Source organism: Diabrotica virgifera, chromosome 9 (genome assembly GCF_917563875.1).
Source record: "Diabrotica virgifera virgifera chromosome 9, PGI_DIABVI_V3a".
Classification (NCBI taxonomy): Eukaryota; Metazoa; Arthropoda; class Insecta; order Coleoptera; family Chrysomelidae; genus Diabrotica; species Diabrotica virgifera.
In genome coordinates, this window is record NC_065451.1 from 199,132,228 (window position 1) to 199,156,391 (window position 24,164).

Below are 24,164 nucleotides of genomic sequence, written 5' to 3' on the forward strand. Positions count from 1 at the left end.
AAATGATTGGGACTATTCTAGCTGCTTGGACAATGAAACGATCGTGGCAAGCCCTTGTCACTTTTTTGGCGACGTTGCCTTGCTATATTTTGAAGCTTTCCTAATGGTAGGGGGGGATTTTTGCAGTTACTCGTAAAAACTCGAAATTATTAGATTAAGATAAGGTAAGTTAAGTACATGCAAAAGACTGTATATTTCAAGAATCTGACGATTTGAACCGGGCGTAAGGAAATGGGTGAGTCCCAAAGTTTCACAAGAAAAAAGCGAATATTTGGCTAAATGAATGACAGATCGAAAAACTAAAAAATATGTGCTGAATATTTTTAAAAAATATATCGAATGATACCATACACGACTTCCCACGGAGAGGGGTGGGGGGTAAATTTAATATTTTAAATACGGATCCCGCGATATTTTGCGAAATGAACATGAGATCGAAAAACTGTAAAATACACTTATTCAATATTTTTTAAAAATCTATCGAATGGCACCAAACACGACCCCCACGGAGCTTGAGTGGGGGGTTACTTTTAAATCTTAAATAGAAGCCCCCATTTATTATTGCAGGTTTGGATTCCTTACGTAAAAATAAGTAACTTTTATTCAAAACATTTTTTCGTATTATGGATAGATGGCGCTATAATCTAAAAAAAACCATTGTTTGAAATGGAAAATTAAATTTAAAATGGAAAATCCCCACTAAAATAGAAAACTTTACTTAACTTTTTTTGGTTTTAGGACCTACTCTTCACAACCAAATAGGTCCCCAAAGCGCTCGAGTGACTGAACATTTAGCCTACTTCGCTCCCCTACTATATGATATGCATGTGACATATGAATATAAAAAATGTTAATGTTACCTCTGAATTATAGTTTCAAAGAGAACCAGAAAGGAGACAACCAGACAGGGAATTTTTAAAAATATTGTTTTAAATTTATTACAGTATGAAACTGTTTCGTAAAACTCTGGCGTCTATATGAAAAAAAAATAATGAAGCGAGAGTTGTAAATATGTTGGATTCTATAATAAAACCTCTTCACGCTAAATTGAGATGAAAATAGGTATTTCAAGTGTTGGGGAAATTTTAAGGACACATACATTTAGGCCTTATCGTACATATTATGTCACTACATCTTACAGTTTTAGGATTGTTTTAGAAGGATACTATTTGCACAATGTCATGAAATCCTAGCTGCCACCGGAAATACGGTGTGATGCAAAAGAGTGGAATAAATTAATTATTTGATTATTCAGTAAGGACGTAAACAAATATTTTTTAACTACAACCCAAGTTCATGGAATACTTAATTTGAAAAAATTCCGAAAGAAAAATGTAATTAAAATCAATACTCATTCACTAAATTAATTACGTTAGAAAAGAATTTACTGCTCATCGTTCTCATTGCATCATTGCTGAAGGTAGCCAACTTTAATATTTCTTATAACTCGATTGTATGTATATTACTAAACGTTTAATTGCATTAATAAATCAAGAGTTGTGGTTAACCCTGTAGAAATAAACATTCAAGTAACTGCATTGTTGTAAATGCAATTAGGAGACCTTACAAATGAGGTGGTAATGCCCATTTTTATACTCTGCGCGGTTGGCCGATACTTCTTCCACCATTTTACTGACGTGATGGTCCATTTTTTTTTGGTTTACTGTCCACTGGTTTCTCCCTGGACATTACATTTTGTTCATAACTCATTACTCCTTATTCGGTTTCTCAGAGTAATGTAATTATCCTGTATTCGATAAGCGGCGAATAAACAGTGCTGAAATGCGTTTGCCTCAAATTTGTATGTGTCATGCGCCGAAACGTACTGTTAGGATGGTTCTCAGTTTTGCAAAAGAATGAAATAAATATCCATGAGAAAAAGTTTTTCTCCGGGTAGCCTGAGGGGTCCTTGGGAATTAATCGCCAAAGTCTGAGCTTGTTTTATATATCCCCCCTAGATTATTGAGACATTTTTACACTTCTGTCACCCCTACTGTGATCTTTTCTTGAACATACACAAACTTCAACAACTGCCAACTATTCAAATCAAATCGATTGCTTGAAATTAACATAAAATGCTTTTATAAACCCCTGGTGTAATCACAAGAGGGTTTAATATCGATTTCACATTCTAACTTTAACATCAAGTTTATTTTTATTTCAATTGGTTTTTTATCACAGTGGAGTGATTGTACTTACTGTTTGTTCTCAATTTAACAAGCATTACGCTAGATTCTACATAACTTACAGGGAATTTTCAACTTCCTGTAGAACTGACATTTCTGTCATGTCATCGTTCGGAATTTCCGCTGTCACTGCCACTTGCTACCATATAGTCAACATATGAACAAGTCAATTTCGAGCTCAATGGTACCTAGAGCATAATACATTGGATATTTTAGACATCCATGTTTAAGTCCACATTATTCATCTATGTTCCCATGACGGATCAATTGTAAAGGGACTTTACCCACATATTTTTGTATTTTGGTGGTTAACATGTTAGATTCACGTGAGTATAACCGATAACTTTTTAAAACCGTAGTCAAAATTTTAAAAACTTTGCATTATCTTATAAGATTATACACATTTTATGTAAGCACTGATGATGATCGGTCATCCGATCGAAAATTAGTTCTGTGATGTAGCCCTTTTTAGGGATTTTAACAAATATATTTTTTATAAAGAATTTTATTCGTTTTTTCAATAAAATAAATATACCATAGTTTAAAAAAATCATAAATATGTGCTTGAAATTTAAACCATACAAAATTTTTGTTTTGTTTAATGTTGAGAACTAAGACAGGGTGTAATCTAAATACTAAAAGCGCGTGCAGTTTCGTTGATATCTGCATGATTTATTCCTTTACTACAGATACAACTACTGTAATACATAGAAACCTACTATTTTTGAATTGTGACTGTCTACCTTTAGATTTTTGTATTGCGCGTAGTTGCCAGATTTCAATTTGCATTCCAAAATGTATTTTGGTTTTTTGGCGAAAGAGTTGAATTTAGAAAAAAAAATGTTATTAGACTTTTTTGCTCTACATGTTGCTCTCTACCTACACGTTTAAGGAACATACTATTTTCGAGGACACCCTGTATAACAATCGGCGCTATTAAATAAATATTATCTATAAATCTAACTTCTTTAGTCAATATATTCTACTTTTTAGTAAAATATATATCCTCCCTAATCTTGACGTGACGTCCTTAAATCCTAGCCTTTTGTTTCGAATAAAAGATACTTGCCAGCGGTTTGGCAATTCCCACATTGCATCAAGACCGTATTTCAATTGAGATCTCTTGATTCATGAGCATTCGTAGTCGAGAAGGGACATAAACGCCGAGAATCGGAACGTGTCGTCTTATTTATTTACAGAGAAGGAAAAGTACGTTAAACAGAAAAAGTGTTAGTGCAGTCACTGAAGGTGGATGTGAGCTATTACTTACAATTTCGTTGATTTTTATGAAAATTGGTGAGTAGTTAAAGGATACATCAAGAAACAAAAGTGAAATGGTAACTTGCGGTTTTACCCTGGGCGTAGATGCCACCCTTTCTCGGGGGTGAAAATTATTTTATTAAAAATAACCCCATGGATCGATAGGAGGACAAATTCTAAACAAAATGGTGTTATATCAAGTTATTACAATAAATCAATGACTAACAAAAATCGATTACTAAAAAACCTTTAAGTATTAATTCAAAGTGAGTTTTAATTGATTTGAATTGATTTTGGTTTGATGGAATATTTATTTTTTAATCTTTGATGAGCAATTGTAATTAAATCTAAATAATCAAGCCTAAATAACTGAAAATCTATGCATTTTATAAAATATACTGATTAAATAGTTGTCAAATTACTCAGAAACACCTATCGATTGAGTTTAAGGAAAAAAATTTAAAAAAAACATACTCTATTTGCAACATAAATTAAAATTTATAGTAATCCCTAGAAGACTTTCTTTACCTTAGCATAACTAATGACCACAAACATTTTGACTGGCTTAAAATTCATATCAAAGAATCTATATAATTTTTCAAATTTTCGTAAATTTTATTTCTGCTCCCAAAAATACCAGACTCCCAAAAATACCAGATATAGACCAGGCCCTGGAAGTATTTGAGTATGCAAAACCTGAGGACCAGCAACCATGTCAACCGGCACCATCAGATTCTTTTACCTGAGACCTTGAACAATGAAAAACTAAATCTTGCCAGAAGGTGTGATGGTGTATTGTTACCCCCTCCCACCTCCTATGTTACGAGCAGATAAAAAGCGATTTTTCGCAAAAAACTATATTTTTGTATTTGTTGGGTCATTCTACTCTACATTAACAATCAAGATGCAGTAGAAATAAACAAACCAAGACACGTTAAATGTTACTAGGAGCAATCCCAAATCATAATTTACAATGTATATGCATTGTTAGTCCCAAATTATGTTTTACAAAGTTTATATTGTAAATTACGATTCGGGAGTGATCCTTGTAACATTTAACGTGTCATGGTTTGTTTATTTCTACTGCATCTTGATTGTGAATGTAGAGTAAGCAAGAAATCTCATTATAAGTTTTTTTCCTAAAATGCATAGTTTTCGAGATAAACGCGGTTAAACATAAAAAAAATTGAAAAATTGCAATTTTTGAGCCCGAATAAATTTTGATTAAAAATAGTTATTTTCCTAACTAGTGCGGAAAGTGATACTTTCACGCACGAGACTGCCGTTGACCCGAACGACGCGATAGCGGAGTTCGGGCAAGCAGTCGAGTGCGGGGAAGACACTCTCCGCATGAGTTAGGAACAATATTTTTTCTAGGGCCGTACGTTTGGAAAAAGCCACAAAAAATAGAGTTATATCAATTTTTATTTAGAAGTGAAAATACACAAATTAATTCTTTGACAAGGTTGTCAAAACCAGGCTATCAATATAATGGGTTACCACGACGACAATATTGGTTTCCATGACGACGATTCAAAACCATTGTAATTGTCTACTGATCTGACTTGTAAATATTATGTCAAAATAATTTTATTTCATCTAATTATCGCGCTAATTTCATTAAAACATGAACACAATAAGATAAATTTGAAATAAATTAGTAAATAATATCTAAACATTAGTTTATTGCATGTATTATAATATATTATAATGCCATATTACAAGGTATTTTACTTTCCCGCACGCCGTGCGGGAAAATTTACTTTTACGCACGCCGTGCGGGAAAGTGCAACTTTCGGAAACGAAATGCGTGCGTGAAAGTGGCTCTTTTAGCACGGCCGTAGAAAAATAAAAATTAAATAGCAATTATGTCTGACAGTCTGACGTCACAAAATTGGGAGGAGTTTAAAGACTTAATGCTTATGACTCCAAACAATTTCCATAATAAGTGTTACATTTATTGTTTATGTGCTTGGTCTGATAAAATAAGACTTTTCGTTTAGATATTTAGTTGAAGAAACATATTAATTAAGAGATTTTCATTACTTTTTCTCAAGTGAGTAAGTTTATTACAATAATTCTTCTTGAAAACTGTTTGAGGTTATGTTTTAATTTGGTGTTTATTTTCTGTTAATGAACTAATTATGTGTTATCGAGTTTAATTAAATTAACAATAAATTATTTATTACTTTACATGTTGTTTAAATTTTGACACAGTAAGTAGATATAAAAAGTGAAAATTCTATACCTATAGGTATGTTGCATTGAGGGTATTGCAATTCTATACAGTTTAGAGACTCTTACAACTTGGTTTTACTTCTAGTCTAAATTTAAAACGGTTAAATGAAAAATTGCAATACAAACAATGCCCATACGAATAATTATTTTGTATCTTTAAAACCATAAAATGAAACATAATTTAAACAATGACATAAAAACTACATTTTTGATATCACGTATTTAAAATGTGATAAAAATGACGTCAATTATGGTGGGATATATTCACGTGACTTTCGACGTCGAGAAAACGTGATAAACTGACGTGGTTTGGTGATAATTATGACGTTTTTTCAACGTTTTGTAAACGTTATTTAGTTGCCTGGGTCGTGGCTCCACAATCTGCAGAAGTGGTTCGGGCTCACATCAGTTGAACTATTCAGAAGTGCTGCAAGCGATATCATAATTACCATGTTAATAACCAACGTTCGTAACGGCAGGACACTTGGAGAAAAAGAAGAAGATCTATATCATCATATTATTATCTCACTGCACTATTATCTATATTATTAATGACTGCACTATAAAGGCCGAGAATTGGAATGTGTCTTTTTATTTATTTACAAAGAAAGAAAAAGTACGTTAAACAGAAAAAAGTGTAGCTTACCTGGCCCTTTGGCCCCTCCTGATAGAAGTCGTCCAAGACGAAAAATCACTGCCCTTTCGTACTCTTGGACCACCTGGAAAATAAAAATAAACTATAAATCGAAGTTTATTGCTTGAAAGGAAATCGTTTTTATTTTTATTTTGGTCGGTTGGGGTTATTGCAGATATACAGGGTGTTATTAAGTAAGTATGACAAACTTTAAGAGATAATTCTACATAAAAAATAATGGCAGTTTGATTTAAAAAATTTATGTTCTCAAGTTTATGTCCGCAAATGTTTCGTTTTCAAGATACGGGGTGTTGAAATTTGTATTTCAAACTGCCAATTTATTTATTGCTATAAAACTGGTTGATCTATGAAAGTGAAATTTGGTGATTTTTGAGAGTTAGTTGACATGTATTTTTTGACATACAGGTAAGAATTTTCTAGTCATGATTGGCGCGCCTACGGGTAATGGTTAAAGAGAAAAATAGTAAGCCACTGAACTATTTCAAATTAAAAATGATTTTTAAATTTCACGTTTAATTTATGATAAAAAACATTTCTTGCCTTTTTTATATGGTGCACCGTTTTTATGCAAAAAAATAAAACATCTTGGCACGTATTTTTTGTTTCTAAATACATCGTCAAGAACTATTCAATATAATAATAATAAACTAGAACAATAACAGAAAATATAACTAATAAGATTTTAACTAGGTGCAAAGTTACAACAAATGTTCAAAATTACCTCCTTTAGGGTGACAGAAGAAGTTTAAATTCATTATTGACACATGTACAGGTAATGGTTTAAATTTTTTTTCTACAACCGTGTTAAAATAGCTATTTATGAATCAGTTCGTGAAGTATGCTTTTTGCAAACGCACGCGATGTTTAGAGCACGAGCGACAACGGAGCGAGTGCTATACATTGCGTAAGTTCTCAAAAAGTACTTCACGCACAGTTTCATAAAATATTTTATCTATGATGAACAAATAAAAAACTGTAACTCTTCTTCACTGGAATTTATTTCTATTCTACAATATTTAGGACTTTGACATTTAAAAATTCTAACTTTTTTCAAACCACAAAACTGTCAAAACTTTTGTCGTAATTTATCGCTCATTATGTCATTACCATGACAACGCGAAAGTTAAGGATATTTGATTATATGAAAGTGTGTCAAAAACAGTGCGAAAAAGTAAGTCCCATTTAAAATACATTGTTACTACTTCACGCACACTTTAAACACTTCACGCACTGCTATCTACTTAAAAGCACTAGTGATTTAAAAATTTTAAGGCACTGCAGTTAAAAGTGAATTGTCAAATTGTAAAACGTCAAAATATGTATATTTCAGTTATTAATATTAATATTAGTACTACTTGCGCAATTTGAAAAAGGTGGTTTAATAGTTATTTATGATTATGATATAAGTGTTAAAAGTACAAGTTTAAGGCACGCATGTGAAAGTTTGCAGAATGAGCAAAGCGAGTTCTGCAATTCACATGAGTGCCTTAAAAATGTACTTTTTAACACGCATATCATACAATATTTTTTCTACAAACGTAATTACAGGACAATATCTACAAAAACTTTTACTTGAACTTGACTGACATTCCATTTTTATATTTTTTTGACATTACATCATAATTGCCTATACGGTTAATACGAACTGCAGTGCCTTAACATTTTTAAAGCACTAGTGCTTTAAAGTAGCATTTTTAACGCTCTTATGGAGTGCTAAAAATTGCATTTTTAACACGGTTGTAGAAAAAAGTTTTTTAAAATTTAATTTAAACTGTATTATTGCATTTTTAACATGTTTGTAGAAAAAAACTATTAAAATTTGTTAGAATATACAACCATAAAAGTAGATATTCTATAGTTGTTATGATTTACGTATTGACAGTATAGGCAGTTTTGATGTAATGTCAAGAAAAATATAAAAACGGAATGTCAGTAAAGTTCAAGTAAAAGTTTTTGTAGGTATTGTACTGTAATTGAGAATAAATAAATTATAATTGTTGATATATAAGACGTGTGTATAAAATATATGTATGATATAGGTGTTAAAAAGTACATTTTTAAGGCACTCATGTGAATTGCAGAATGAGCGAAGCGAATTCTGCCAACCTTCACATGCGTGCCTTAAAATTGTACTTTTAACACTTATATCATAAATAACTATTAAAGAAAAAAGAGTGCGTTACTGAGATATGTCAAATCAAAAATCATTTTTGGATTCATCGTTTAATTTGTGATAAAAAATATGTCTTGCCTTTTTTTTAAATCAGGCGTCGTTTTTATACAAAAAAAAAATAAATCATCTTAGCACTTACAAAGTATTCGAGGTAGATTCCATATGTATAGAAACTTATTTCAAAATAACATGTGTAATTTGGTAATAACTACTTATTTTACAAACTTATCTACAACAAACAATACCTAATATCTTTATAATCATCATCATCATCAACCCGTACGCGTCCACTGCTGGACATAGGTCTCCCTCAGCTCTTTCCATTCATCTCTATTTTGTGCGGCTTGCATCCAGTTACCGACAACATGTTTCAAATCATCGGCCCATCTGGTTAGTGGGCGTCCTCTGCTCCGTAGTGCTTCTTCTCGCGGCCTCCACTCGACAATACGTTTTGTCCATCGGTTGTCTGGCAATCTGGCGACGTGTCCTGCCCAATTCCACTTAAGCGACGCGATTTTTTCGACAGCGTCTGTTGTTTTTGTTCTACGGCGTATTTCTTCGTTTGGGATTCGGTCTCTCAGGGAGACACCCAACATCTGGCGCTCCATAGCCCTCTGAGTTATCTTTATAACTGAGTTATCTTTATAATAGTAACGATTTAATCTTGATTTATGTACAAAATCCTACTACCAAGTTAAATTGAATAACAAAAGTTTGGAGCGGTAATGAAATTAAACAAAGTAAGTTAGACGAAATTTGATCAAAATTAAATAATTTTCATGAAAACTGGTGTACCTATAAGATTTTAATCAGAGTTTCGATCTATCTGTCAATATCGTACGTGACAGTGTATTGCTTGACACGAACATAACGAACAGTGGGAGTAGTAAAACTCTTGTGTAGCTGTTTAGAGTTCACATCCAAGAGAAATAAGCAACATTGTTTCTAACACAGATGAACTCAGATCAATGAGGATTATCAAAAGACTTTAAAGAGAAGATAATATATCAGATAATAAATCGCAACTATTTTTGTATATATAAATATGTAATTGATGGATTCGACCGTTACTTGATGGAAGTTCATTTTATCTCACAATAAAACACTGAAAAACGTTTGTTTTCTATACTTCCACAAAATTTATTACAACTATGTTATTACTACAGCTGTTTCGGCACTTTGCATATTTATTGGTATGTTAAGGTGCGTTTTAGGCTTAGGTAAAAGAATTCAGATGATTTTTTCAATTTACGGTATTAATTATTCCTAGTTCCTTGTTACAAGAAGCAACGACTTTGTTTAGTACACTATACAATGATAACAACAATATACACTGACTAGCTTTTAACTATTTCGGCATGCTATTTACTATTATTTCACTTCTAATTCTGTACTCTATTTAGACACATAATCACATTGAGAAATCACGCACGGTCACGGTCAAGTAATGTTTAATGCGCTATCCAACCGCGTGTGGGACCTGTACATATACTGGGTTGGGATAAAGTATGGAACCAAGCAAATATCTTTGAAACGAAAAGAACAACATTTATGAAACTTTGCATGAAAGTACAGTGACGCAAAAGGCATCTGTTGCCATATTTTTTGTTACTATTCCACTTCCGGTTTCACCGGAAATACCCCTAACTTATTTAATTTAAATGGGACACCCTATATATTTTTGCGGATTTTAAAAGAACTTGTTATTTTTAATTCATACATACCAAATTTGGTAGAGAAAATTTGTTAAAAAGTTTCTGTAGATAATTTTTTGTATTAATACAACGTAATAGGAAATAAACGAGTACCATCTAATACTGTAGACTAAAATTGTTGTTTACATGTACTGCATGACTTAGTTGAATTTAGTATAGTAGGTAAAACTGTTACTGAACTAATTGACAGAAATAAGTTGTATTAAAAATGGTTCATTTAAGTGGAAAAATTGATGAATGTGAACTAATACGTGGAGAAATCTTGCAAAAAGTGACTCACGAATTTATTTATAGGCTTGCACGTTGTCAGGAGGTGAACAGCAAACATTTTCATCCTTTGAAATTTTTTTTAATTTTTAATACCATTGGTCTAACATAAATAAATTAACCTATTTTTTAACTGTAAACAGATTTATTTCTTGTTTTAATAGATTTTTTTTCCAAACTTGGTATGTATGAATTAGAAATAACAAGTTTTTTAAAATCTTCAAAAATATACAGGGTGTCCCATTTAAAGTAAATAAGTTAAGGGTATTTCCGGTGAAACCGGTAACAAAAAATATGGCATCAGATGATTTTTGCGCCACTGTACTTGCATGCAAAGTTTCATAAATATTGTTTTTTTCGTTTCAAAGATATTTGCTTGGTTCCATACTTTATCCCAACTCTGTATGTGCCTTTGATCGATGCGCGGGAGAAGCAGTGATTGGTAAGATTCTTTATAAATTTATTTCTCCATAATTAGATATTATCTGTATAACATAATTATCTTTCGCAATTCCATTGAACCGCATGATATTATTTTATAATTTCACATATTTCGTATATACATGTAATTGTACATAAATGATAAAAACAACTACGACTAATTACTAAAAACAACTAATTACGACTAAAACATTGCCTTTTAAGTCCCTTTCTGCATTCTATTTAAAGAACTATTTTAAATGGGAAATAAGCCACAATTTTACCAAAAAAATGAATTTATTAACGTTTCGACGACCAAGTCGGGTGTCGTTGTCAAAATACAAAATAATACTAAATAAACAAAAATGTTGTTGCTTAGTAAAAAATTCTTCTAATAATTTATTTAATCTGACTCATTTATATCGGCAATTCAGGCATGTACTATACATTTAAAAGTAGAAGACTTTAAAATGATATTGCCAATATTTATGAGTTGCGTTCCTGGGACGACTTACTGAAAGATAGTTCATTCGATTACATGAAATCAACCCCAACTCAAGAATATCCGCCACAAAAAATCATAGCATGTGATCTGTCTTTAAAAAGACAACAAATACAACGATGGCAGTAAAATTCTCGAGCTAGAGATTCCATAGTAAAATTCCATAGAATTTTACTGCCATCGTTGTATTTGTTGTCTTTTTAGACAGATCACATGCTATGATTTTTTGTGGCGGATATTCTTGAGTTGGGGTTGATTTCATGTAATCGAATGAACTATCTTTTAGTAAAAGTCGTCCCAGGAAACGCAACTCATCAATATTGGCAATATTATTTTAAAGTCTTCTACTTTAAAAAATACATGCCGATATAAATGAGTCAGATTAAATAAATGACTAGAAGAATTTTTTACTAAGCAACAATATTTTTGTTTATTTAGTATTATTTTGTATTTTGACAACGACACCCGACTTGGGCGTCGAAACGTTAATAAATTCATTTTTTTTGGTAAAATTGTGGCTTATTTCCCATTTAAAATAGTTCATTATAAAAATGCCCCAAGGATATAGCTTCAGAACAACATCTATTTAAGGAGGTTAATACAAATTACTCTTATTATTTCGTATTTTCTTTAGGATCAGAACGGTATTTACCCTCTCAAGCAAAATGTTGAATGAAAACCTTTTCGAAGCACGTGATCGTTAATAATAAACTTAATCTCGATTTCCCTTAAAGCGAAGAAGGCAGGAAAATGCGACACAGAATAAAATATAATAGCTCAGTAAATGAACGTAAAATATGGCTATACCCTGTAATTTTCCGTGTCACCACCCAATTGCATGAAAATTTTGATTTATGTTACTCTTATTCTCAATTTCATTTTGGAACTTGTGTCGTTGGTTGCTTTTATTTTTGAGGTAAAAGCCATTCCTGGGGGTGAAAGCTCATAAATTCAAAATATACAGGGTGTTTGGTAGGTCGTCGGAAATTTTTTAAGGAATAATAGGGGACGCCATGTGCAAAATTTTTTGCTAATAATGTATCGCTCACACTGTTAAGGTTTCCGAAATAAAGTTAAATTTGTCAATCTTCGAAAATAAGGCTGCTCGTCTATGTTATTTTTAAAAATAATTATCTAAGCGAGATACTTCCCTGACATACAAAATGCCTTACGTATTACTTGCTCAGATTGCAAAAATCTTCGTTGCTAATGCAACTCCAAACACAATTCGGATGTCAAAACAGTAAAACGCACCTTTCATGCACATACAATAACCATGTTTATAAACCAAAATAAACCACTTCATAGCAGGTAGATTGTTTTTTGTTTGTTATGCGTTCGGAGAATGACGATAGCTGATGGAAATTGTATGCGAAGAGCCAGTGATGTAGGTTTACATTTTTATTCCATTCGTAAAACAGGGAGGTAGTACGCCTAGATAATTTTTAAACGTGAAATAGGCAGTTGTCGAATACTGACAAATTTAACTTTATTTCGGAAACCTTAACAGTTTGAGCGATATATTATTAGCAAAAAATTTTGAAAATGGCTTCCCCTATTATCCCTTGAAAAATTTCCATCGACCTACCAAACACCCTGTATATTATATTTGTAGGTCAACAAGCTCGGACCCATGGCTCGGATTTTCTTCACGGTTTTTCTCAATTTTCTCCTGTCCATGGCCGCAGTTCTTCAATTTGATACCTCGATTGTTCCCAGATCGTTATTACACGCTTCTAGCCACTTTTTTCTTGGTCTTCTTCTTCTCCTCTTCCTTCCTCTCTCATCAGCGAGTCTTTTGTCCATCTTTCGTCTGCCATTCTCGCAAGATAGCCAAACCAACTAAGTCGGTTTTAACCAACTTTATCCTGACGATTTGTTCTGACTTATTTTTGATTTCCTGTACAGCTCTCTGACCTCTGCATTTTTTCGTCTCCTCCAAACTGTAATAAATAGTGCGTTGTTACTGCCTTCTAGGTCGTAATTAATTAAAACTCTCTTCTTAGTTCAAATACATTATATTATTTACATTTAACTCCGTCTACGATTAACCATAACAATGGGTTTACATATCACAGTAGCGACCTACCTAAACATTGCTCAATTACTAACTATTATAAATAATTATAACGATAACCCTCCATATCATCGGGCGTTCACTTATATACATGATGAACTCTCGCAACCTCACGCTCGGCCTTGGTCAAGGGCGAACGATGAATGATATATGTTTTTCTTTGAATAACACATCTTTTGTACAGGGTGATATTATATTACCACACCTCCCCGTTTTGTTAAAATTACATATTTTTAAAATGTGATGCTCCTCTTTCCCTTTTACAAAAATGTTTATGGTTACCTAATACTATTTTCAAAAATTAAATTTCCTAACTATCCTAACTAACATGTTACGTTTCAGATCAATTGATTTTTCCCTAAACATGTATATTCTTTTTCCTATTTTAAACCGGTTTTTTCTAATACTAACTGGTATTTTATAACATATCACTAGTTCACGTACTTTCACGTCGTGTCTTTTCGTCCTTTTTTTTTTTCGTTCACTAATTCACTTCATCAAAACATTGTCCACAGTGAATGAAATTGATCCTAACTTTTAAATAGTCTTTTAGTGCCTATAAGCCGTAACTAATCTAATTGTAATAAAATCTCGAATTTAATACTTCCTAAGCTAAGCTAAATATTACCTAAACCTCTATTAAATGGTATACAAAAAAAGAATTTAACGTTACTTTACTATTTCATCTTATTATTTCAGTCTTATTTTGATTTATTTATATACGCCTTACTAACTTTAAAATATTGTACCTATAATAAAAATGTAAGTTCTCTAAAACTTCTAATATGTCTCTATAAAACTTTCAATAACTCTCTTGTACCTATCATAAAGATTTAATCTGTGTTGCTGAATGTCTAAAAATTTCACTTTCTGTGTCCCTTTGCTTACTATCTACTAACACTTATTGTAAGATATTGTCTATCCTTAATTCAAATACTTCCATTTTCCGCGAAAATTTAACCTGAATTCATTATATACATTTAAAAATAAGTTATTTATAATTTACATTACTTTAGAGCAAAAAAATTTACAACTTTAATTCTTAGACATAATTCAATGATTAGCTACTTATTTGCTTAGTATCTTCTTAATTTTGCTTCTTTTCTTGCAATTTTTATGTGTCTTCTTTCATTTTTCCCACATATTTTAATAAAAAAATTATCTTTTTTTCTCTTCTTCTTCTTGTCTGGTACTACAACTATATTTCTTCATTTTCTCCACATAATAACTCTTATACAGTGTACATAATTCATCTTCATATACATATTTCATATAACAATCATATATCATTTATCTCATATATCATTTCATATAACATCATAATCATCACTTCATATACTAGCTCCGATACCTTCGTTTTACCTTAATAAAAGAGGTTTCACTCGGATGTCTTAGTTCTCCGCCAATATTAACCCGAATTTTCGCACTGATCTGTACGCACCATTAAGGTGGTATAGTTAACTCAAAACACGAAATAGGTATTTTATGCGGTTCAAATTCTTCTAAAAATATCACAACCTTAATCCCTTGCTTTGAGGCCGTTGTTTATTCACGAATAATCATGAATAAAATAGGTACCCTTCAAAACACAGAGTGGGTCTCTAATAAGCTTTCAAGCTTCTATAAATCACTTAGTACCTTCCTAATTTGACAATAGCAGTGGGTTTCTTATTTTCTCTAGTTGCCTCATAATATTTAGCTTATAATATTGTTAGTTCTTCTTCTAATCTATATAGTTCTTCTTCAAATTCCTTGTCTCGACTCATCAGGTCGGTTCGTTAAAAATATATCTCTTGCTTATAGCAATGTTTGTTGTATGTCATCACTAATCATTATTCATTAAAAAAATCATTTATATATCGTTTATCACACAAAATTATTAATTCAGGTTCATATCATACAAAATTTAACACAAAATCGATGAAAATGTATCTATATACTCAATAACAAAAACAACTGGCTAATAAAATTCAATAATAGTATACATATTCGAAAAAAAAATTCAATAAAGATTCAAAAATAGCATATGCAAAAGTTAGATAAAAATATTCAAAATCAGTTCATATCTCAGGATTCGATAGAAATTTTTGGAAAAAATTCGATATTCCATAAAATATTCAAAAATAACCGTACTAAAAATCGAAATCGGATAGATTTTTCAAATAAATTCAATAAAATTCAAAATTCAATAATAGCATATATAATAAACTTCGATAAAAATATTCAATTCAAAAATCACTTCATGTTTCAAAATTCATAGATAAGAAAAAATCGATACTTCATAAATTATTCAAAAATCAGCAAAGATAAATATTCAATGTTCAATAATAATATAAAATGAGGGAAGCATTTTTAATAAAGATAGACATTCTTACTTACATTTTATCACTTTGTCTTTGTTCACTGGGTTCGGTTCCTGGGTCCTGGTCTGGTCCATTTTCCGCCGTCGGTGTTTCCAATTTTTGTTGCCCATTGTCAGAAGATTCTCCCAATTAATTTACAGGAGCGCCATGTAATAAATAGTGCGTTGTTACTGTCTTCTAGGTCGTAATTAATTAAAACTCTCTTCTTAGTTCAAATACATTATATTATTTACATTTAACTCCGTCTACGATTAACCATAACAATGGGTTTACATATCACAGTAGCGACCTACCTAAACATTGCTCAATTACTAACTACTATAAATAATTATAACGATAACCCTCCATATCATCGGGCGTTCACTTATATACATGATGAACTCTCGCAACCTCACGCTCGGCCTTGGTCAAGGGCGAACGATGAATGATATATGTTTTTCTTTGAATAACACATCTTTTGTACAGGGTGATATTATAATACCACAAAACTTCTTCATCGTCTTTTACTTCCCCTATTATCTTCCTTAGGATACCCTGCTTCTAGATATTTAGCTTGTTTTCTTGATTTTTGTTCATGACCCATGTTTCGCTCCCGTAAAGGACTGTGGGTTGGTTCATTGTTTCGTATAGTCTCAATTTTGCCTCTCTAGGCAAGGTTCCATTTTAACTCAAGTTTTAAGTCTCGACAGCAGAGGAGCCTCTTCATTCTTTTAAATGAGCTTATGGTCTGTTCGATCCTGATTCATATTTCTTGAGAGTAGACCGAGAGAACAATTTCTTTTCTTCTAAAACACTGATTTCTTTGAACCATCTTTCTTAAAAGTTAACATATCATATTAACTTAAACATACCGGTTCACATATAAAGAAACGAGTTTTTTTAACACAACTCAATAATTTCTTACAGATAATTTCTTTAATACTAAGAAATGCATTAATGGTTACATTTAATTTTCCTATTCTAAAGTTTTTGTTTCTTAAATTGAAAACTACAAATATTTTGCAGTATAAGAAATATAATGTTAAGTTAATCCATATTTATATTTGTGAACAAGAAATTTTCTTGCAATCAAATAAATATTTTAAACCACAAGAAATAATTCTTCAGAAATACCCACTGTAGTAACTGTGGTTATAAAAAAAAACTTTATCATTAGGCCGAAATGTTACTTGCAAAGAAATTTTCTTTCACAAAAGAATTGCGCAGATTAACTATTTATGATTTAATCGTCAGTGTTTGTGAAGATGGCGTGATATTAGTTCATGTTCATATACAGTCAAACCCGCTTATTAGAATACCTCTTAAAGGAATATCCCGGTTTAAGGAATAAAAATTTGAGGTCCCGAAACGTTTCTACTAACGACCAATGATCGGTTATTAGAATATCCCGGTTATAGAAATACTTTTGATTGGCACGAAGGCTATTCCAATAAGCGGGTTCGACTGTAGATGGATTTTGGATTTATTGGTATTCTTTAAATATTAACGGATATTTTGAAGGTACGTACATATATGGGTATTAAATAAAAGTAAATTGAGTAATTTAAGATGTAATAATAATATTGTTGCGTATCTGAATGGTTATAAAAGAAACATAATAGTATCTTTATATGCTTTTTAGGTATAATGATGGACAACTCTGACAGAAAGGAGCTTATTATTCTAACTGGGAAATAAAGGAGCTATTAACTAACTGCGGGGCCTTCCAGAAATGGTAGAACTTTATACATGTAAGTACCTTTTTAAAAATGTGTATACTTATGTATCAACTATAATAGGTTTCTTGAATGTATCGTCTTCTATAAAAATATAAAATACAACGCTATATCACACATGGCGGGTGCAACGCTAAGTATGTTTTCTGTTCATTTATTTGTAATAAAGAAATCAGTTAGTCTAAAAGAAATAATTTATAATTAAGAAATTTTATTGCCGAAAAGTGTGAATTAGTTAATATGTATTAAATGACTTAAGGTTTAAACTAATAATACTTTCCTATAATAAAATTTCTTAATGAAGAGGTATGCTGTCTCTTTTAGATTATAAAAATAAAGAAAATTAAATATTATGTCTGCTTCAATGTTTTACATTGGTTGTATTTTCCCCTTTTGTCTTAGCTAAGAAATGTTTACTGTGTGACTTAATATTATACAGATAATAATTAAGATTTCATTATCAAAAAGAAAAAAATAAACAAAGATATATGGGTTAAATAATGCCATGTTTGAACTAAATATGATTTGATTATTATTAGTATTAGTAGTTCTTATTTGGGGCCGTGTATTTGTTTTTTTTTTGTATTTCCTAAATTTGTCAAAATAAATATCTATATCTTTATAAAAAAAACTTTTATTAAAATAACGTTTCTCTTTCTATATAACGATTTTGTTTTAATGAATTGCTGATATACAAAGTGCTACTAACAAAAGAAAGTAAAATTGAGGAAGTTGGATTTGCCTCTCCATCCTTTTATTTTTGTGTAGAAGCCAGTGGTTTTAAGGTGGAGAAAATATTTGTATGTAAACGTTTTATATCTTGTTTTTATTAATAAATATTGATTTTACTTTAACACAATTATTTATTTTGCCGTATGTAATATCACTTTATTTTCAAGAAATATTAACTTAATTCTAAATATATCTACGATTATATCTGCGAAATATATTTCTTAACATTAAATATATTAATTATCAATAGTAAGATAATAATATTCCTTACTAAGAAATATTATTGCTCAGAAAGAATAGTTTTGTAATGTCAAGAAAATATATTCTTATGTCTAATAAAATCAATTAATATCAAGTGTAATTCCTTTCTGATAAATGGGTTTGAAGTTTGCCAGAAAGTGATAATCCAATCAAGTTTAAGATATATTTCTTTGGCTATAGTAAAATTTATTTGAAATATTTTAGAAAATTATATATTACATACAAAGATATATTCCTTAGGTAATATGCCAAGTCGATCTTTCTTAAATATAAATAAAGTTCCTTTATGTCAAGAATTTTTTCTCTCGGTGTAGTTGAGAGCTGTAATTGTTTTCATTAATGTTGTACCTAGGTTTAACCTAGGTATTTGAATTTCCTTACTCTTTCAATAGTTTGATTCTGTACATATATCTTACGAATGTCCTGCATTTTCTTTGTTATCATATATTTCGTTTTGCCTATGTTGAGGCCGTTGAGGGATAGTACATATTCTTCCCTTACCGTGGTCACTTTATTAAGCACTATCTGTAGGTGGTCTTCATGTGATTCGGCTAAAAGAACTCTGTCATCAGCCTATCTCAGGTAATTTATGATCATTCCATTAATTCTAATGTCTACGTTTAGTTCATCCATTGCCCTTTTTAATATAACTTCCGAATACATATTAAATAATATTGGTGAAAGTATACACCCTTGTCGAACACCTCTTTGTATTTCTATTAATACGAAATAAATATTTTCATGCAATTCAGTAGTGACACGAAAAATTACACGGTATCGCCGTATTTTCCGTTCGTTTACTTGTATATTTTCTTACTCAGCGTAGACGGCAGGAAAATGCGAAACAGAAACAAATATAACGAGCTACTTCCCGAGTAGGGACCTATTGGGACTTAACTTATTTCCTGCATATCTTATGATAATATCTCATGGGACGGGATATCAATAGAGCGGTGGAATAAATATTAGTCCGCATACAAAATAATATGGAGTTCGTATATTGGAATATATTAAAATATACTCCATAATTATACTCCCTAATATAATATCATCATCATACAGCCTTCTGCATTCAAAGTTGAACATAGGCCTTCCCTAACTTCTTCCAGTTTTGTCGATCTTGGGCTTTCCGCAACCAATTCCCATCAATCATTTTGACGTCGTCTGTTTATCGTGTAGGTGGTCTACCTCTACTTCTTCTGTCTTCTCTTGGTCTCCACACTGTAATTTTTTGGGTTCACCTCCCGTCCTTAATTCTTACTACATGGCCCGCCCAATTCCAATTCAGCCATGCTACTCGCTCTATAAAAAAGTTGGTTTAAACATACATTTTGGAAAAACACAATACATGATAAACCTGGTACCAAGCGAAAATCCAAAGATCGAAGTTAACGAAATAGCATTGGTCCATAAATATAAATACTTAGGGCACGAAATCCAAATTGCCAGGGACAATCAAACTGCCGAATTACAGAGAAGGATCACCTTAGCATGGGCCGCATATGGACCTCTATCAGACATCTTCAAGAGCAACTTGCCAAATTATTTGAAAAGGAAGACGTTCAACCAATGAGTGCTTCCAGTCATAACTTACGGCGCCGAAACATTATCGTTAACTCAGGCCACAGCAACTAAACTTAGAGTGGCCCAAAGAAGAATGGAACGGTCACTACTTGGACTGACTCTCAGAGACAGGGTTAGAAACGAAGAAATCAGAAGAAGGACAGGCGTCACAGATGTCATAGAGCGAGTAGAAGAATATAATATAATTTTTAATATTATCCTTTTTTGTTACTCAACTCATACATCTAAGCATTCTCACTTTCACAACATACATTGCTTTCCTCTTTCTTTTTAACTACGCAACATTCAGATTCAGATTCAGATTCAAATTCAAGATTCAGAGTACGGGCGCTTCTTAAATGGGGCAGGGGTGCGAAGAATCTCCCGCTTGGCCAAATTTGATATACAGAGAAGTTGTAGAATAGGCACATGGAATGTGCGGAGTTTATATGAACCAGGAAAAACACACAATGCCATAAATGAGATGAAAAGGCTGCAAATATCAATTCTGGGTATCAGTGAAATGCGATGGGCCGGATCTGGCTAATGCCATGTGGATGATCATGAAGTATATTATGCAGGAGAAGAGAGTAATTACCATCGCCATGGTGTTGGATTCATAGTCTCAAACGAGGTTAGCAAATGTGTTAGGGCGGTATGCCAGGTATCTGAACGAGTCATAATGATTCAGTTGAACGCGAAACCCAGAAACATAAATTTAATACAAGTGTATGCACCGACAGCGGAAAGTGAACTGGAAGAACTTGACAAGTTCTACGCCGATGTAAAAACTGTTACCGACCAACTCAAGACTAGAGATCTCACCACTCTGATGAGTGACCTTAATGCTAAAATAGGAAAAGGCAGACAAAGTAATATTATTGGCTGTTATGGACTGGGCGATAGAAATGAAAGGGGAGACTATTTCGCAGATTTTTGCAAAGAACATAATCTATGTATAATGAATACCTTTTTCAAATTACCTAAAAGGAGATTATATACGTGGAAATCTCCAGCAGATACCCCCAATAATATCATAAGAAACCAAATTGACTACATAACCATCAGTGAGCGTTACAGAAATGCAGTAAAATCTGTAAAAACCTATCCTGGTGCCGATGTGCCATCTGATCACAATCTATTGTTAGCCGAAATAAAATTAAAACTTAAACGGATAAAACAACAACGATCCTCTAACAAACTGGATACCGATTTTATTAGAAACAACAGTCAGGGGATTTCAAACAATTTAGAGAGCAATTTTGAGAATAGCGAACAACAAGAATCCATCGAGGATCATTGGAACCAAATCAAAACGATTATAAGCAACTCAACTCCAAACTTCAAAGAGAAAAATCAAAAGAAGCAACAGTGGATGAACGATGAGATTTTGAATTTGATGGAAAAAAGACGCAAATTTAAAAATCAAAACATCGAAATGTATAAACGCATTAATAAAGAGATAAGGACTAAAATACGAGCGGCAAAAGAAGCATGCTTTGAAAAAAAAAAATGTTTAGAAATTGAAGAGTTGCAGAGAAAACATGATTCATTTAATATGTATAAAAAAATAAAAGAACTCACCGGTCAGAACAAAAAACATGTAAATAACATCGTTGATAGAGACGGAAAACTGATTATCACTGATTTGGATAAAATAGACAGATGGAAAGAATATATTGAGGAACTGTTTAATGATGAAAGGCCCGAGCTTGAAATTAACGAAGTAGTTACAGGACCTGACATAACTATGGACGAAATTGAACAAGCAATAAGATTAGCAAAGACCAGAAAAGCGACGGGACCAGACGAAATACCGAATGAAATAATAAAGCTCTTCGAAAATTCAGGTAAAAGATCTCTCCTTCATCTTTTTAATAAAGTTTATCAAACTGGCTATATACCAACGGATTGGCTGCTGTCGACTTTTGTGACGATACCTAAAAAAGAAACGCGAAAAGATGTAGTGACTACCGAACCATTAGCTTGATGAGTCATGTTTTAAAGATATTTCTACGAATTTTGCACTCTAGGATGTACCAAAAAATAGAAGAACAGCTTGGTGATACACAGTTTGGATTCCGCAATAACCTTGGGACCAGAGAAGCACTGTTTAGTATCCAGGTTATGGTACAGAGATGCAGAGATGTCGGACATCCGGTTTATATGTGTTTCATTGACTTTGAGAAGGCCTTTGATCGGGTAAAACATACGGAAATGATTGCTATTCTTCAGAAAGTGGGTATTGATGATAAAGACCTACGCATTATCAAAAATCTTTACTGGCATCAACGTACAAACATCAGGATTGGCTGGGACACGTCTGAAGAACTTCAAATACGAAGAGGAGTAAGGCAGGGCTGCATTTTGTCCCCACTAATATTTAACATCTATTCTGAGTTTGTTTTCAATAAAGCAGTGGATAATGCTCAATGTGGTATCAAAATGAATGGCGTCAATATTAATAATTTGAGATATGCGGATGACACGGTGTTAATTGCGAGCAATTATGAAGAACTTCAACATCTGATTAATAGGATTACCACAACGTGTGATGAATATGGACTCAAGCTAAACACCGCAAAGACCAAGGTGATGGTTGTCAGTAAGACGCCAATACAACCGGAAGTAGTAACAGATTATGGTGAACAGTTAGAGAGAACTAAAAGTATCACCTACCTTGGTTGTAATCTAAATGAGGACTGGGACATGAGCAGAGAAATTAGAATACGTATAGAGAAGGCCAGAGCGGCATTCTTTAAGGTAAAGGAACTTTTATGTGAAAACAACATTACCTTGAATCTTAAAATTAGATTAGTGAGATGTTATGTGTTCTCTACTCTTTTGTACGGTGTCGAAGGTAGGACTTTAACAGATACTCTTCTCAAGAAATTGGAAGCTTTTGAAATTTGGGTATACCGAAGAATCCTATGAATAAGTTGGGTGGATAGAGTTCGTAACGAAGTTGTTTTGCACCGGATGGGAAAAGTCACAGAAGTCGTCAGAACAGTTAAAAATCGAAAACTTGAATATTTTGGCCATGTTATGCGACACCCAGAGAGATATAATATAAACCATTTAATAATTCAAGGCAAGGTAGACGAAAGAAGAGGGCCAGGTCGAAGAAGATCGTCATGGCTTAAAAACCTGAGAGAATGGTATAACAGATCCTCTGCATCCCTTTTCCGCGCTGCCGTTAACAAAATTGCTATAGGCAATTTGATAGCCAACGTTCGATAATCGAGCACGGCACATGAAGAAGAACATTCAGATCTGTACATCCTAACTGGTCTTATGAGTATTTTATAGAATTTTCCCTTCAGCTTCATTGGAATCTTTCTGTCACACAACACACCACTCGCTTCCTTCCATTTCATCCATCCAGCTCTAATTCTACTGCACGCATTTTAATATATGTATATTACTTGCAAAGGACTAAGCACCTAGCTCTCACAGAATCTCTCGAGAAACTCATTATTGAATCTGTTATTGATTTTCCGTCTCCCAGTCAGAAGTTGGATATCATCCACATTATGTTCGCTCTATCTAATCTGAAGAGTTCTATTGAGCGGCATTTATACCAGTCCTTTAATTTTTTAACCATGATACTCTTCTTATTACTACACTCGTTCCTCCTCTGATCTTTTCCTGTATTATCAATCTTATCATGTCATATTTCATGTCATGTTACAAATATCACAAGCTAAATCAAATTAAATCTGTGTAACCAATCTAACTTATTACGGTCAAACAGCAATCAAATACCTAAAAGTTAAAAAAAAAATACTTTAATTTTAACCAACTAAAACTAAAATTAATCTAAATCAAAAAGTTACCTCTTATTCCTTAACCGATACTAATGAATAATAGTGTACCGACGAGCAAAGGAAATCGAAACTTTTGTTTCTAAACATTATAAAGATACAAACTGCGCCAAACTTTGTATATTTATGCGGTATATAATGAAACCCCCGAGCCCTTTGAGGCTGATGAATTTTTGAACATTCTATTCCACAAGCGTCGGCTTTGGTTCAAGT

The 24,164-nt window shown here is 32.3% G+C and overlaps 1 protein-coding gene across 6 annotated transcripts in view; it reads right to left on the reverse strand.

Moving 5' to 3' along the window:
* Window positions 1–24,164, reverse strand: part of LOC114334209 (band 7 protein AGAP004871) — a 688,330-nt gene that overhangs the window by 250,676 nt on the left and 413,490 nt on the right. For all 6 annotated transcript variants that reach the window (XM_050661393.1, XM_050661391.1, XM_050661392.1 and 3 more), the window contains one exon: window positions 6,331–6,403. In XM_050661393.1, the coding sequence (XP_050517350.1) occupies window positions 6,331–6,403 (73 nt within the window). The remainder of the gene's footprint in view (window positions 1–6,330; window positions 6,404–24,164) is intronic.